The following is a 16145-nucleotide window of genomic DNA, read 5'->3' as shown; positions in this document are numbered from 1 at the left end:
ACACTGTCCTATGGGATATACGCTTAAAAGACTACGAGAATAACCATGCAAAATTAGATGCACAAATTAGGCATCCAATTTGTGATCTACCGCCACCGAGGAGGCGGTGGCCGAGTGGCTAGCGTGTCGGTCCCGCGTTCTGAATGGTGCGGGTTCGAATCCGCCGCTACCACCTGGGAGTTTTCAGTCACCGCCGAGTGGCCTACGACTACCCACATGCTGTCCTGACGACCATTTATCAACCCGGACTCTAGAGGAACTGTTCAAATGAAATCAAGAATGAGCTTCGGGGGGCAGCATGAGCCACGAATAGATGGCGCCACTATAAACACTTGCCTGCGCCACGACGGACTCGGGCCGACCACCAGGACCCTAAAGAAAGCATACCGGCGCCATAGGCCAGGGCGTAAAAAAAATAAAAATAAAAAAATAAATAAATAAATAAAAAAAAAAAAAAAAAAATTTGGTGCTGCTAAAACATCTGCGACTTCTCGTGACGGTTCGGCCCGGCCCGTGCGGAGGCAGTGGCCGTAAACGTGGCGGCCGCCGGTACTAAGGCTTGTAAATTAATCAAGAGGACGTTTCTGTCTGCCAAAGTATGAAATAAAAAAAAAAAAGTTTGGCGTTTAAGGGTCGAGGTGGCATCAAGAAGCGGCGAGTGGATATAATAACTCTTGACTTTTTCACAGAAGCAGCGATTTGCGAGCTTTTTTTTTTTCGTTACTGTTTTCTTTTGTTCCCTTCAGCTGTTTCCTTTATTGGAAAAAAAAAAAAAAAAAAAAAAAAACTATCCACTGGCCTCTACTTGACACCGCCTCCTGTCCCACGCTGTCAATGGGATTTACACATCAGCGTTTAGTAATCAATGGTTCTCTCTCTCTCTCTCTCTCTCTCTCTCTCTCTCTCAAAAAATAATACTAATAAATAAACATGTTCACTTGTACTGTGAGTGGTTCAATAAAACATTACTTGGAGGAAAGTTTGTGTTATGTCCACTAAAGGGAACACTGAAAAAGGTAAGTAACACTGCTTAACAAATTCAAGGTATACTCATTACTCCTACAGGTGAGATAATTAATCAGTCGCTCCAGGTGGAAGGAAAAGGTGTGAAGATGATCCAAGGTTTCTCCCACGTTACAAGCTCTCCCTTCACACGCCATCCCTTGACAGCACTTCCGACGCTATGCTAAACAAATTCAAGGTACATTCGTTACTCCTACAGGTGAGGTAATCAATCAGTCCCTCCAGGTGGCCGGGAAATAGGTGCGAAGATGATGCAAGGTGTGACAAGCTCTCCCTTCAAAGTTCACATGCCTTCCCTTAACAGCTACCAACACTATCAGTCAGCCAGAGGTCTTTTCCAACGAGGTCTCCATCAAACACTCTTACGGGTTAATGGCAACACTCTATACACACACACACACACACACACACACACACACACTTTCTCTTAGCAACACTATGACCCAAATTTGCTAAGAAAAAAAGGTAAAGGAGGTTAAGTGAAGAAATATTGTGACCCAAACTTGCTAAGGAAAAAGGTATTGGGAGTGAAGCGTGTGGAATTCGTAGGAAAAAAAAAAAAAAAAAAAAAGAGCTGCCGTTGTTAATATTTTTGAAAAGAAGTGTTTGGAATTTGGTTGTTTTTCAGTGTATAAATGTAGCTACGTTGTAGGAGAGAAAACGTTTGACACACACACACACACACAAACTAAAAAAAGAAGAAAAAAAAAAAAGTTCAATCGATAAGCGTGAAGTCCAAAGATATTTATACCGCAATCACACCTTTGCACACCTTCAATTATCGCGGGACAACAAGGTGAGACTGTAGCATGACTGTGTGTGTGTGTGTGTGTGTGTGTGTGTTTGTTTCCGTGCTTGTGTTGTGTCTACCATCGCCAACAGCAACAGTATGACCAAGCACCTTCTGGCCAATCCTCGTTCAGTGATCACGACGCCCCCACAAGAGTGATTCACGCCACAAGAGTTACCGAGGGAGGTTCTACTTAGTACGCAGCCATAGCACGGGAAGAACAGACGAGAGGAAGGGACAGTGAAGGTGAGGTGAAGGTATGTGGTGAACTCTTGCATTAGGAAGATGAAAAGGCGTTGAAAGTGAGGTTTGTTATTTGTAAACAGGAATAGCAAGTGAAGGGAAGAAGAAATGCAACTGTCTCAGAGTTAACCAGTGATGGGGTGAGGGGCAGTTTATGGTTTACTCTTGCATTAGGAAGATGAAAAGATGTTGAAAGTGAGGTTTGTTATTTGTCAACAGGAATAGCAAGTGAAGGGAAGAAGAAATGCAACTGTCTCAGAGCTAACCAGTGATGGGGTGAGGGGCAGTTTATGGCTTACTCTTGCATTAGGAAGATGAAAAGGTGTTGAAAGTGAGGTTTGTTATTTGTAAAAAGGAATAGCAAGTGAAGGGAAGAAGAAATGCAACTGTCTCAGAGTTAACCAGTGATGGGGTGAGGGGCAGTTTATGGCTTACTCTTGCATTAGGAAGATGAGAGAGAGTGTTCAAAGGGATTGTTGCTTGGTACACAGGCAGAGGAAGTGAAGGGCAGACGAAGGGAAGGGACAGTCAAAAAGCTTACTAGTGAAGGGGTGAAGTGGAGGTAAGTGGGTAACTCTTGCATTAGGAAGATGAAAATAAGTGCTGAAAGAGATTGTGTTTCTTAGTACGCAGGAGTAGCAAGTGAAGGGCAGACGAAGGGAAGGGACAGTCATAAAGCTTACCAGTGAAGGGGTTAAGTGAAGGTATGTGGTTAACTCTTGCATTAGGATGAAGAAGACAAGTGTTGAAAGGACTGGACATCTGTTTTCTGGGTAAGAAGGAATAACGAAGGGAGGAGGTCATTAAAGTTTCGCAGGGAAGGGCGTCAGCTGGAGGTACGGTGCTGACTCTTGCATTAAGATGGTGGAAACTTGTGTTGAAAGGAGTGGGCGTTTGTTTTTGGTAAGAAGGAATAATAAAGGGAAGGAGTCATTATAGTTTCCCAGTGAAGGGCGTAAGGTAAGGTACGAGGCTAACTCTTGCATTAGGATGGTGAAAATTAAGTGTTGAAAGGATTGGACGTTTGTTTTTGGTAAGAAGGAATAACAAGAGGAAGAAGTCATTATAGTTTCCCAGTGAAAGGCGTCAGGTGAAGGTACGTGGCTAACTCTTGCATTATTGAGCGGAACCAAGTGTTGAAAGGACTGGGTGTTTGTTTTTGGTAAGAAGGAATAACAAAAGGAAGAAGTGAACTGTCTTTATAGTTTACCAGTGAAGGGGAAAGGTGAAGGTACGTGGCTAACTCTTGCATTAATAAGCGGAACCAAGTGTTGAAAGGACTGGGTGTTTGTTTTTGGTAAGAAGGAATAACAAAAGGAAGAAGTGAACTGTCTTTATAGTTTACCAGTGAAGGGGAAAGGTGAAGGTACGTGGCTAACTCTTGCATTATTAAGTGGAACCAAGTGTTGAAAGGACTGGGTGTTTGTTTTTGCAAAGAAGGAATAACAAAAGGAAGAAGTGAACTGTCTTTATAGTTTACCAGTGAAGGGGAAAGGTGAAAGTACGTGGCTAACTCTTGCATTATTAAGTGGAACCAAGTGTCAAAAATGATGAGGGTTTCTTAGTTAGAAGGAACAGGAAGTAAAGGGAAGGAGAATTTCGTTTACCAGTGAAAGGAATAAAGTGAAGTCACGTGACAACTCTTGCATTGGGCTGTTCATGGACTTTTTTGTGATGCTAGTGATAAGTTTTACACGACCTCTGCACCTTGAACGGGAAAACACACACATGAAAACAAAGTTAATCTTCTCTGTGGCCTAGGGGGACCGTCGTAGTAGAAGCCCGACGCGTTTGACTGTCGTAGAAGAAGCCCGACGCGTTTGACTGTCGTAGAAGAAGCCCGACGCGTTTGACTGTCGTAGAAGAAGCCCGGCGCGTTTGACTGTCGTAGAAGAAGCCCGACGCGTTTGACTGTCGTAGTAGAAGCCCGACGCGTTTGACTGTCGTAGTAGAAGCCCGATGCGTTTGACTGTCGTAGTAGAAGCCCGATGCGTTTGACTGTCGTAGAAGAAGCCCGACGCGTTTGACTGTCGTAGTAGAAGCCCGACGCGTTTGACTGTCGTAGAAGAAGCCCGACGCGTTTGACTGTCGTAGTAGAAGCCCGACGCGTTTGACTGTCGTAGTAGAAGCCCGACGCGATTAACAATATATAGGCCGGTATTAATTATAAGACACTTTCGCTTCACACATCACCTATTTCTAAAGGTCAAAGAGGGGGTCAGTCGGGTTCTAATGAGTGTTTCTTTAGGCTCATGCTACTGAGGAAGGGTCAAACTATCACCAGGCTCATAAAACTACTCCTGGAAATGCCCTCAACTCATACGAAAGCCTTGTCTAATACGTGTTCTTGGGCGGCGAAATGTCTTGTAATATAGGCCGGTTTTATAAGACACTTTCGCTTCTCGCATCAACTATTTCTAAAGGTCAAAAAAAGGATCAATCGGGTTCTAATGAGTGTTTCTTTAGACTCATGCTACTGAGGAAGGGTCAAACTATCACCAGGCTCATAAAACTACTCCTGGAAATGCCTACAACTCCTACGAAAGCCTTGTCAAATATGTGTTTCCTAGGTTCATGGTACAGAAGAAGGGTCAGACTACCACCAGGGTCATAAAACTACTCCTGGAAATGCCCTCAACTCCAACGAAAGCCTTGTCAAATATGTGTTTCCTAGGTTCATGGTAAAGAAGAAGGGTCACACTACCACCAGGCTCATAAAACTACTCCTGGAAATGCCCTCAACTCATACGAAAGCCTTGTCAATTATGTGAACTTGGGCGGCGAAGTGTTTTAAAATACGACCCTATAGATCTTAGACTGGCATTAAGTTAAGGTAGATAATTAACCCTTGCATTCCCTCACCACCCATTCATTACCTGCCCATACCTACATCCTGCATAATACAACAATCTCACCTCCAGATGGCGCCACTATAAAACACTTGCCTGCGCCATGACGAGCTGGGGCCGAATACCATCCAGGCCCCTCAAGCAAGCCTACCGGCGCTATAGGCGTAGACTAAAAAAAAATAATAATAAAAAAGAAAAAAATAACCCTTCCCCTAACACATCGGCGTGGGCATATTGAGTTTTTTTTTTTTTAACATCAGAAGACACGGCTCAAGGGCAATAAAAGAAGAGTAAAAAAAATAAATAAATAAATAAATAAATAAATAAAAAATAAATAAATAAATAAAAAAGCCCGCTACTCGCCGCTCCTATAAAAGATAAAAGTAAAGAGTAGCCAAAAGAGAGGTCTATTGACACAGGTGATGACTAATTCCTGCATTCCCTAATCATCTCTGACGCATTACTTGCCCATACCACATCCTGTATAATCACCTCTCCCTCCTCCCCTCCCGACACCTCTCCCTCTTCCCTGTCCCCAAAACCTTCCCCTCTTGTCTCTTGCTCCCCACCTCCCCCTTCCCAACCTCTACGTCTTTCCCCCTTCGCAACACCTCTCTCTCTTTCCCTTTCCCCAACACCTCTCCTTTTTCCCCTCCCACACAACACCTCTCCCTCTTCCCTGTCCCCAAAACCTTCCCCTCTTGTCTCTTGCTCCCCACCTCCCCCGTCCCAACCTCTACGTCTTTCCCCCTTCGCAACACCTCTCTCTCTTTCCCTTTCCCCAACACCTCTCCTTTTTCCCCTCCCACACAACACCTCTCCCTCTTCCCAGTCCCCAAAACCCTCCCCTCTTCCCCCCCACCTCTCCCTTTCTTCTTCACCCCCCCCTCCTAACCTTTACGTCTTTCCCCCTTCTCAACACCTCTCTTTCTTTCCCTTTCTCCTACACCTCTACCTCTTTCTCTCCCTTTTCCCTCCCCTCCCACAACCCCCCCCCCCCTTGAAAAAAATACTTCTCCCTCTTCCACTCCCCAATGCTTCTCCTTCTTTCTCCCCCCCCCCCCTTCAACACCTCGCGTGGACATGGTGACAGGCTTCACAGGTCACGTGCTCTTATTGATTGAGTGGTCAAGATCGTGTGCTTACATGAAACGTACAGGAACAAGACGCGTTCAGAACCAGACACGAGTACCCCCCCCCCCCCCACCACCACCACCCTTCCAAGCTTGACGGGCGGCACATAGCTTCTAACACTATTTTGGGGTCAAGAATTTCTAAGTAGGGTAGGTTCAGGTCGATCAACACCTCTTCTTCGTGTGATGCTTTTTTGTTGACTTGTTTTTTTGTGCCCTTGAGCTGTCTCCCTTGATGAAAAAAAAAAGCCAGATTTTTTGCTTAACGTTGTACGATATCAGTATTTATTAGAAGTCGTGTGGCTAGTCTGGCTTTTTTACTTCCATTTTTGGGTCGTGTTTAGTTAGATCAACGAAAGTCGCCGACCAATCAGGCAGTCGGCACGGCACACGGTAACAAGTGTCGAAAGTGATTGGGGTTCCTTAGTGCGAAGACATGGCAAATAAAGGGAAGAAGAAATGCAACTAAAAAGCGTCGAAAAGTGGTTGTGGTTCCTTAGTGCGAAGACAGCAAAAATAAAGGAAGAAGAAATGCAACGTCTTTAGTTTACCAGTGAATGAAAGTAAGTGGTCACGTGACAGCTCTTGCATTGGTAAAGTAAAAAAGTGTTGGTTCAGCAGTGCCAGGCCAGCGTGGGCGGCACCACCCCTCCACCAGTGGCGCAGGCGTCATTCAGTCCCGTACCTGTATAAGAAACGTACGCATATGCTAACTGAGTTCACTGATTGACGGACTGGCTCTCGCATATTTGTCCGGGGCGCAGAACAGCCCAGACAGTGAGGTTACTGCAGACGAGCTCCTTGTTGCCACCTCTGAGTAAGTACAGATTACAGCGACTGTTACTTGAAGTCACGAGTCATTAAGAAAGTTTTTCACAGAACTGAGCTGAGTGCCTCCCGCCGTCCTGTGTTCAGTAAACGATTTGTAAAGCAGTGGCGGCCGAGTAGTGGTCTGTCATGAAAAACCTGCTCGAAACTTTGAAGAGCAAGGGGTCTGTGTGTGGACGCCGGCCCCTGGTTGCTGTGGTGGTCTGGCGTGTCTGTATTTGTGGCGAAAATGTGACAACCAAATCTATTATATAAGAACCCAAACGCTGAAACATCCATGTTAAATTATTCCATGGTAAATATTTATCGGAGTGTGAGTTATTTTACGAGCAAACACACACACACACACACACACACACACACTTCCAGCTGCCTGAACTGTACAAGTGTTGCCTTCGTGTGTGACTCAGCCTTCAAACCTTCATTAATCATAGTTTTACATTTAGTAATTTTCCTTACTTTCCCGTTATATTTTCAAGTGTCGAGGGCATGTTACCTTTCAATGTTAACTTAGACCTTTAGCTTAACAAAACAATTTTCATCCAAAAACTTTACCAAAGCGTTAGAGAAACTGCAATAACACAGTGAAAATATCCGTAATGAACACCACTGAGTGCCGCGAAGCGAACCCGAGCCTTCCGAGTAGAAGCCAGGCAGCATACCAGTTGGTATGCTGCCTGGCGTCTACTCGGAAGTCTCGGGTTCGATTCCCGGCACTCAGTGGTGTTCATTACGTTTACCAAAGCGCCAAGTGACCCTTGTTGCGGCTAGGGATCTCCTTGTCTATCAGTCATGAGTCAGTTACTATCTCAGGTTTGTGCCCCGATGTTCAAACCCTCCCTGCCATCACCCACACCTCGGCCTGCCTGCACATTTATCCGTGCTGCAGCTTTACAGTTGCATCGAGTCATTTATATTTTGTGTTATAAATATGAGTTCCACGCTGATGGACCCAGACGCTGATAAGGACTCTGAAAGCCTTTGGTTCCCTTTGCAACCCTTTTGGTTCTACGATAGTCTCACTCGCGTTTCGAGGCCCGGGTTAAAGTCACGGGCGGGTTGTTGAGAAAAAGAGGTTTCGAGAAGTGGTAACCCCCTGTATGAAAATGGTGGCAGCGGCGGGCATTCTTTCTGGTGTTCTGTAACCCCCCCCCTCGGTGTAGAGGCAAAAAAATGGATAACCACCATAGAAGATAGGAGGTGTAACTTCAGAAAGTAAAACGAAGCGGATAAGGACTCCAAAAAGCCTTGCGCCGCGGGGTAACCTTTGTCTGGTGCTGAAGATGTCTTGCGTCTCAAGGGTTCGAATCGCGATCCAGTTGTTGCTAAAAATACATCCCGAATAAATCAATTTATCGTGTACTAAAAGTGGCAGGCACCCCATGACAACACATCCCTTAACGCCCGCGTGTGTTGCCTCGCCTCGCCGGCGGGGTCACCCCCCCCCCTTCCCTCTTGACTCCCCATGCAACTGACCCTCCGCCCCCAAAATTCCCCTTAATGAAAAGTTAGGATGTAGAATATTTAAAGACAAAGAATGTGGTCAAAGTCGTTTCGTGGTAGTCACATGGGAAATGCAACAACCACAAGTGTTGAAAGTTTTCTCACCACTTCCTTCATCTCCCGTGCAGGTTCTTGACTGGAGCAGCAGCACCACAGTCATGTCTGACCTCAGCGTGTTCTACGCACGCCTGGACCGCCACGTCATGCCCGAGGAGGACCTGTTCCGCTACGGGTACCCGCGGCCTGGCTATGCCCCTGGCCAGGCGCGGGTCGGCACACACCACGGCACCGACTGGAAGGTAGTGCCGGGTCCCACGACACGCAGCTGCGAACGTTGCCAAGAAAAGTACGAGATGGACAGCGAGGGGTGGCCGGCGGTGCGGGAGACCTGCAAGTGGCACATACGGCGGGAGGCCAGGAATGGCGTGTACCCGTGCTGCGGGCAACGCCAGGGCGGCCGGCACTGCCAGACCTCGGACTACCACATCCACAGTAACATCGACCCTGACAACCTGACGGGCTTCATCAACACGAGCAGCGGCGCCGAGAACGACAGGTCTGTGTTGGCGCTGGACTGCGAGATGGTGGCCACGACCCGCGGGTACGAGGTGGTGGCGCTCACCGTGGTGGACCACCGCTGCCGGCCGGTGTACGAGACCATGGTGAAGCCCGAGGGCCACGTCCTCAACTACAACACGCCCTTCTCGGGCCTCACCGCCGCTGACCTGCGCGGCGTCACCACCACGCTGCGGGACGTGCACGCCAAGCTGCTGACTCTGATGGGGCCCCGCACCATCCTGGTGGGTCACGGCATGCACAACGACCTCATGTCGCTGCGGCTGCTGCACGGCCACATCGTGGACACCATCCACTTGTACCCTCACGTCAACCGCTGGCCGTCCAAAAGTCCGCTCAGCTTCCTCAAAAAGCGCCACCTGCCCCGCCTCAACGAGGGCGGCCTCAAGTGCCGCGAGGATGCCGTGGCCACCATGATGCTGGCCCGTATCAAGAGTGGCATCAGGGCCAGGCCTTAGTGGCTCGCCGCAGTGCGCTGACCCACTAAGGAACAAAAAATATTTGTTTTCTCATCAGTTAAGTTAGTAATATAAAATATGTTCTTGTGATCCTTTTTAGCAACGTCAAAGACATCTCTTGACATTTTCGCAAATAAAAGAAAAATGTTAGTCAAAATATGCAAAGGAAGAATATGGTGCCTCTATTTCTCACATTTTCATTTCAGTGAAAAGTACGCCACTAAATATGATGAAACGAACACAAAATTCTCACCCAAACACACTAAACAAATCACGATAAAAAGGTGCAGTGTGGATGACAACCAGCGGACATAGAAATCAATTCAGTGGGTGTCCTTGATGGTTGATTTCCGGTGTGGCGTCGTAGTCCGTCCCTTTGTCGAGTTTTGTCCAAAACTGAACTGCTCATGCGCGGGCTTTGCTAATTTGTCCAGTTCATTTACTGCATTGTCTTTCAATAACTTATACTAAGCTTACCTTTGATCTTATGCTAGTTTTCATGAAAAAATGGTCCACGTCCAAGCTGCCATGGACCCCATAGCTCAGGTACTAATGAATGGAGGGTATCCCATAAACCTGACCTTGGATCAGAAGAGAACTCCAGGAGACAGAAGGACAGTCATAAGATCAAAGGTAAGCTTAGCATAAGCTATTAAAAGACAGGCAGTGAATGGAATGGACAAAATAGCAAAGTCCGCAAATGCGCAGTTCAATTTTGGACAAAACTTGACAAAGGGACGAAATACGACACCACGCCGGGCCCGGAAAAGCGGCGTATGTGTGTGTTGGGAAATGCCTGTCAAGTGAAAACAAGGTGTGGTGATATTTTAATTGTGAAGGGTAAAAAAGGCGTTTACTGAGGACTGGTAAAAAATAGGGTCTGAATTTGTATGATGTAAATCAAGCGTTGAATGATAAATGAAACTGCCATTGGTTATCTGACATTATTCTACATTAAAATGGAGAGGGTGTTGTGTTATTTTATCTTTCTTTTTTAATAATCAATCGCGTTGCACTGAACCACTGAAAGAATGAGTGCATTCCATTATCGTACAGCATTGGTGAAGAGAAAATTTGGTACAGTTTGAATTCATATATCTGCATTCGTTTTGTGTCAATATTTCTTCTCCGCAACAAATTTGATTCATTCACATCCGTACAGTCAGTTATTAAATATTTCAAAACATTCGATTAGTTCCCCTACGCGGCGGCGTTTCTCAAGTAAGAACATGTTACGATATAACAGTCCTGTCTCGTAGGGGTTTATTGCCAAAGGAAGATATCTTAGCTGCCCTACGTTGAACAGGTTATTAAGCATCACCCTCAGCATGGCGGGGAGACAAACGCTGTACCATGAATGTGACGCCTGACTAAATTTATTGTATCGCGGCAGCATTACATGATTCTTGAATGAGTATTTCTTGTTAATGAAGCACAACTTTCGGTTCGCTTTATTTACAATGCTGAGGAAATTTGAGGTCAGGCGTGATTTTGAGTTATTTTATTCAAGGACACACTGGGTTCAAGTTTTTGTACTGGAAAAAAAAAAAAAAAAGAACGATAATCTGCACTGAACCAACCAAGTCATTAGTCTTTTATTTTTATTTTTTACAGTAAAGGAAGCAGCTCAAGGGTAAAAAAATAAGAAGAAGAAGAAAAAAAGCCCGCTAATCACTGCTCCTATATAAAGAAAAGGTTATGAGTGGCCAAAAGAGAGGTCAAATTCGGGAGGAGAGGTGTTCTGGTTCTCTATCAACAAGATATTAGATTCGGCTTACCAGACTATTTTCATTAGCCTAGTGTTGTGTGGCAATTTTCCTAGTACAAGAATCCCCAAGTTTGCCTGTGTGGGGAGAATGACATGTACAATAACCTATTTGAGTCCATTTACCTGCCTATTTTGTATTGCAGGTTTACCAATAGACTGTGCTGTGTGACACTTTTTACTAATACAAGAGTCACCCAAGTTTACCTGTGTATGGGGAACTTAGGTATATAAAGTGGGTCTTTATTAATCTCTTTACCAACCTATTTTGTATTGCAAGTTTACCAATAGACTGTGCTGCGTGTCACTCTTTTCTAATTCAAGAGGTACCCAAGTTTACCTGTGTATGGGGAACTTAGGTATATAATGTGTGTGTTTATTTGTCTGTTTACCAACGTATTTTGTATTGCAAGTTTACCAATAGACTGTGTTGTGTGACACTTTTTTTTCTAATTCAAGAGGCACCCAAGTGTACCTGTGTATGGGGAACTTAGGTATATTACGTGTTTTTTTTTTTTTGTCTGTTTACCAACCTATTGCAAGTTTACCAATAGACTGTGGTGTGTCTCTTTTCCCTAATACAAGTTACAAAGTTAACCTCAGTATGGGGAACTTAGGTATATAATGTGTTTGTTTATTTTGTATTGCAAGTTTACCAGCAGACTGTGTTGTGTGACCCTATTTTTTCTCATATAAGTTACCAAGTTTACCTGTGCATGGGGAACTTAAGTAAATATGTAATGTGTGTGTTTATTAGTCTTGTATTGCAAATCTACCAATAGCCTTTCTTGTGTGCCATTCTTTTCCAAAACACGAGTCACCCAAGTGTTCCTGTGTGGGGTGAACTTGTGTATAACGTGGGGGTATTTAGTGACCTAGTTTGTTTTGTCTTTTTCAAGTTTCCCAATAGACTTGCGATGTGTGGCACTTTTTCCTAGCACAAGAGGCACCCAAGTTAACCTGAATATGGGAAACTTCAGTATATAATGTGGGTATTTTGTATTGCAACCAGTTTTTGTCTTTTTGTTTTCCAGTTTTTGTCTTTTAGTTTTCTAAGTTCCCCAATAGACTTGTGATGTGTGGCACTTTCCCTAATACAAGAGTCACCTAAGTTAACCTGAATATGGAAAACTTCAGTATATAATGTGGGTATTTTTTATTGCAACCAGTTTTTGTCTTTTTGTATTCTAAGTTTCCCAATAGACTGTGATGTGTGGCACTTTCCTTAATACAAGAGTCACCCAAGTTAACCTGAATATGGGAAACTTCAGTATATTAAGTGGGTATTTTTTTATTGCAATCAGTTTGTTTTGTCTTTTTGTATCCCAAGTGTCCCAATAGACTTGTGATGTGTGACACTTTTTTTTCTAATACAAGAGGCACCCAAGTTAACCTGAATATGGGAAACTTCAGTATATTGTGTGGGTATTTTTTTATTGCAATCAGTTTGTTTTGCCTTTTTGCATTCTAAGTTTACCAGTTCACTCTCCTTTTCTCTTCTTTGTCTGTGCTCAAATTCCTTATCTTCTATGCGTTCTTCTCCTCCTCCTCCTCCTCCTCCTTTCTCTCGTGTGATTTGCCTTTCTCTTGCCTTATTACCTGTACCAATCCGTCCAATAGGGTTAAGGTAGGTGCATAAGCCATAGGTGCGCGTGGCTCCTGTGCTCATCTCCGTCCGATAGAAGTGTGGTAACATGAGTCAGTTCACCGTCCATTGTGTTTTGCAAGTATTATTTATCTCTCTTGTAAGTTTGCCAAATAGACGTGTATCGAGTGTCATTCTTCTTAATAAAGGAGTCACCGTTTTGGTGTGCTGGTCTTTCTGTCCCTTACCTGCCAAAGTATAGGTATAAATTGAAGATGAGGTGAGGTACTGAAGGTGAGGTGTGGTATAGTGAAAGTGAAGTGTGATGGTGAAGGTGAGGTGAAGTAGTGAAGGTGAAGTGATATATTGAAGGTGAGGTTTGATGTTGTGAAGATGGTGTGGTATATTGAAGGTGAGGTGTAATTAATTGCTTGTGAGGTGTGATACAGTGAAGGCGAGGTGTTATATAGTGAATTCCTGTGCTGACGATGATAAAATGAACATGAAAGAAGGATGAAGAATAAAAAAATGGATGAAGGAAGGAAAGAAAAAGGAAGGAAGTAAGGATGCAAGCAAGGAAGGAAAGGAAGGAAAAAAAAAAAGCCTAATATTTGAGTCCCCCTCCCCCTCTCTCTTTCTCTCTCTCCCTCTTAAAGCACCGCACCGTACCTATCATTCTAAAATATCTCCTCCAATTTCACTTCTTCCTCTTTCCCTCCTCTCCTTAACCCTGACGGCAGCACTGCCGTCTCATCTGTCTCTAAAGCTGAACTCTTCGCTCAAACTTTCTGTAAGAACTCCACCCTGGACGATTCTGGGCATATTCCTCTTACTCATCCCCCCTCTGACTCTTTTATGCCTGTTATTAAGATTCTTCCAAATGATGTTTTCTATGCCCTCTCTGGCCTCAACTCTCAGAAGGCTTATGGACCTGATGGAGTGCCTCCTACTGTCCTTAAAAACTGTGCTTGTGCTGACACCGTGCCTGGTCAAACTCTTTCGTCTCTGCCTATCATCATCTATCTTTCCTTCCGGCTGGAAGTATGCCTTTGTACAGCCTGTGCCTAAGAAGGGTGACCGTTCCAATCCCTCAAACTACCACCCTGTAGCTTTACTTTCCTGTCTATCTAAAGCTTTTGAATCAATCCTTTCAATCCTTTCCACTTCTAACCTTCTATCTGATCGCCAGTATGGATTCCGCAAGGGGCGCTCTACTGGCGATCTTCTTGCTCTCTTGACTGACTCTTGGTTATCCTCTCTTAGCCGTTTCGGTGAAACTTTCCCTGTTGCGCTGGACATATCGAAAGCCTTCGATAGAGTCTGGCACCAGTCTTTGCTTTCTAAACTGCCCTCTTTCGGATTCTATCCCTCTCTCTGTTCCTTTATCTCCAGTTTCCTTTCCGGCCGTTCTATCTCTGCGGTGGTAGACGGTCACTGCTCTTCCCCTAAACCTATCAACAGTGGCGTACCACAGGGCTCTGTCCTATCACCCACTCTCTTTCTGTTATTCATCAATGATCTTCTTTCCATAACAAACTGTCCTGTCCACTCATACGCCAACGACTCCACTCTGCATTATTCAACTTCTTTCAATAGAAGACCCTCTCAACAGGAAGTACAGACTCCAGACTGGAGGCTGCAGAACGCTTAACCTCAGACCTTGCTATCATTTCCGATTGGGGCAGAAGGAACCTTGTGTCCTTCAATGCCTCAAAAACTCAATTTCTCCACCTATCAACTCGACACAATCTTCCAAACACCTATCCCCTATTCTTCGACAACACTCAGCTGTCACCGTCTTCAACACTAAACATCCTCGGTCTATCCTTAACTCAAAATCTCAACTGGAAACTTCATATCTCCTCTCTCGCTAAATCAGCTTCCTCGAGGTTGGGCGTTCTGTATCGTCTCCGCCAGTTCTTCTCCCCCGCGCAGTTGCTATCCATATACAGGGGCCTTGTCCGCCCTCGTATGGAGTATGCATCTCACGTGTGGGGAGGCTCCACTCACACAGCTCTTCTGGACTAGAGTGGAGTCTAAGGCTTTTCGTCTCATCAGCTCTCCTCCTCCTACTGATAGTCTTCTACCTCTTAAATTCCGCCGCGATGTTGCCTCTCTTTCTATCTTCTATCGATATTTCTACGCTGACTGCTCTTCTGAACTTGCTAACTGCATGCCTCCTCCCCTCCCGCGGCCCCGCTGCACACGACTTTCTACTCATACTCATCCCTATAATGTCCAAACCCCTATGCAAGAGTTAACCAGCATCTTCACTCTTTCATCCCTCACGCTGGTAAACGCTGGAACAATCTTCCTTCATCTGTATTTCCTCCTGCCTACGACTTGAACTCTTTCAAAAGGAGGGTATCAGGACACCTCTCCTCCCGAAATTGACCTTTCTTTCGGCCACCTCTTTTGATTCTTTTTTGGGAGCAGCGAGTAGCGGGCTTTTTCTTTATTATTGTTTTTTTGTGTGTGTGCCCTTGAGCTGTCTCCTTTGTTATAAAAAAAAGCCCTTTTCCATCCCCCCCCCTAAAAAAAACCCACCCTCTATTTCGTATTCAGCACATTTGAGCCCCCCCCCAACCCCCCCTCTCTCTCTCTCTTATCAAGCACCACACCTTCCCTTCTTCCCACAGATTCACCTGATATCACTAAGCCGTCTCTCAGCTCCCTTATCAGCAAGCCACACCCCAGCCTTGAACACCTGCCAGCCGGGAGATTGCGAACCCCACACCTGGGCTGGTTAGTGTTGAGGATGGAAGGTCTTTGGGAGGTTAGGTTAGACTTAGAGAGGGTGAATAGGAAGGTTTGAGTGTGACGGTGTTAGGTTAGCCACAGTGGGGTTAGATAAGGTGAAGACGAGGTTAGGTTAGGCTTGGAGAGGCTGAAGAGGAAGGTTTGAGAGTGGGATGGTGTTGGGTTAGATGTTAGGTGTTAGATGAGGTTAGGTTAGGTTAGAAAATGCTGAATAAGGTTTGAGGGTTGGACGGCGTTAGGTTAGGCATAGTGGGGTTAGATAAGGTGAGGATGAGATTAGGTTAAGTTAGGATTGATTAATCAAAGCAAAGTTAGACATTGCTGGATTGGGTACAGTGCAGCGTAAAGATGAGGTTAGGTTAGGTTACGATACACTGAAGGACACGACAAGTTGAGCAAAGTTAGAGAAAGATAAGTTATATCAAGGAAAATCTCTTTAAACCTGTTCTCTATATCTTCCACAATACTTCCTTTATATATATATATATATATATATATATATATATATATATATATATATATATATATATATATATATATATATATATATTTCGAGATAATACATGTTTAATAAACGGCGAATAATTATTTACAGACGTCGATATACGATAATATTTACAATTTTGATAAAC

General features: G+C 44.7%; 2 protein-coding genes across 6 annotated transcripts in view; one reads left to right on the top strand and one right to left on the bottom strand.

Moving 5' to 3' along the window:
- Positions 1 to 10983, top strand: part of LOC127002775 (putative exonuclease GOR) — a 35456-nt gene extending 24473 nt beyond the window's left edge. Inside the window, exon 4 of one of the 3 annotated variants that reach the window (XM_050868911.1) lies at positions 8978 to 10983. In XM_050868911.1, the coding sequence (XP_050724868.1) occupies positions 8978 to 9403 (426 nt within the window). In that variant the 3' untranslated portion in view covers positions 9404 to 10983. Of the gene's footprint in view, positions 1 to 8925 lie in introns of all 3 variants that reach the window. The other 2 variants (XM_050868907.1, XM_050868908.1) reach the window with 2 other exon arrangements.
- LOC127002773 (LIM and SH3 domain protein 1-like) overlaps positions 1 to 16145 on the bottom strand; it is a 112291-nt gene that overhangs the window by 77953 nt on the left and 18193 nt on the right. The gene's annotated exons all lie outside the window — the stretch shown is intronic.

This window comes from Eriocheir sinensis, chromosome 24, assembly GCF_024679095.1.
Source record: "Eriocheir sinensis breed Jianghai 21 chromosome 24, ASM2467909v1, whole genome shotgun sequence".
NCBI classification, from domain to species: domain Eukaryota; kingdom Metazoa; phylum Arthropoda; class Malacostraca; order Decapoda; family Varunidae; genus Eriocheir; species Eriocheir sinensis.
Note: the sequence above shows the minus strand (reverse complement) of the source record. Positions and strands in the feature narration are given on the sequence as shown.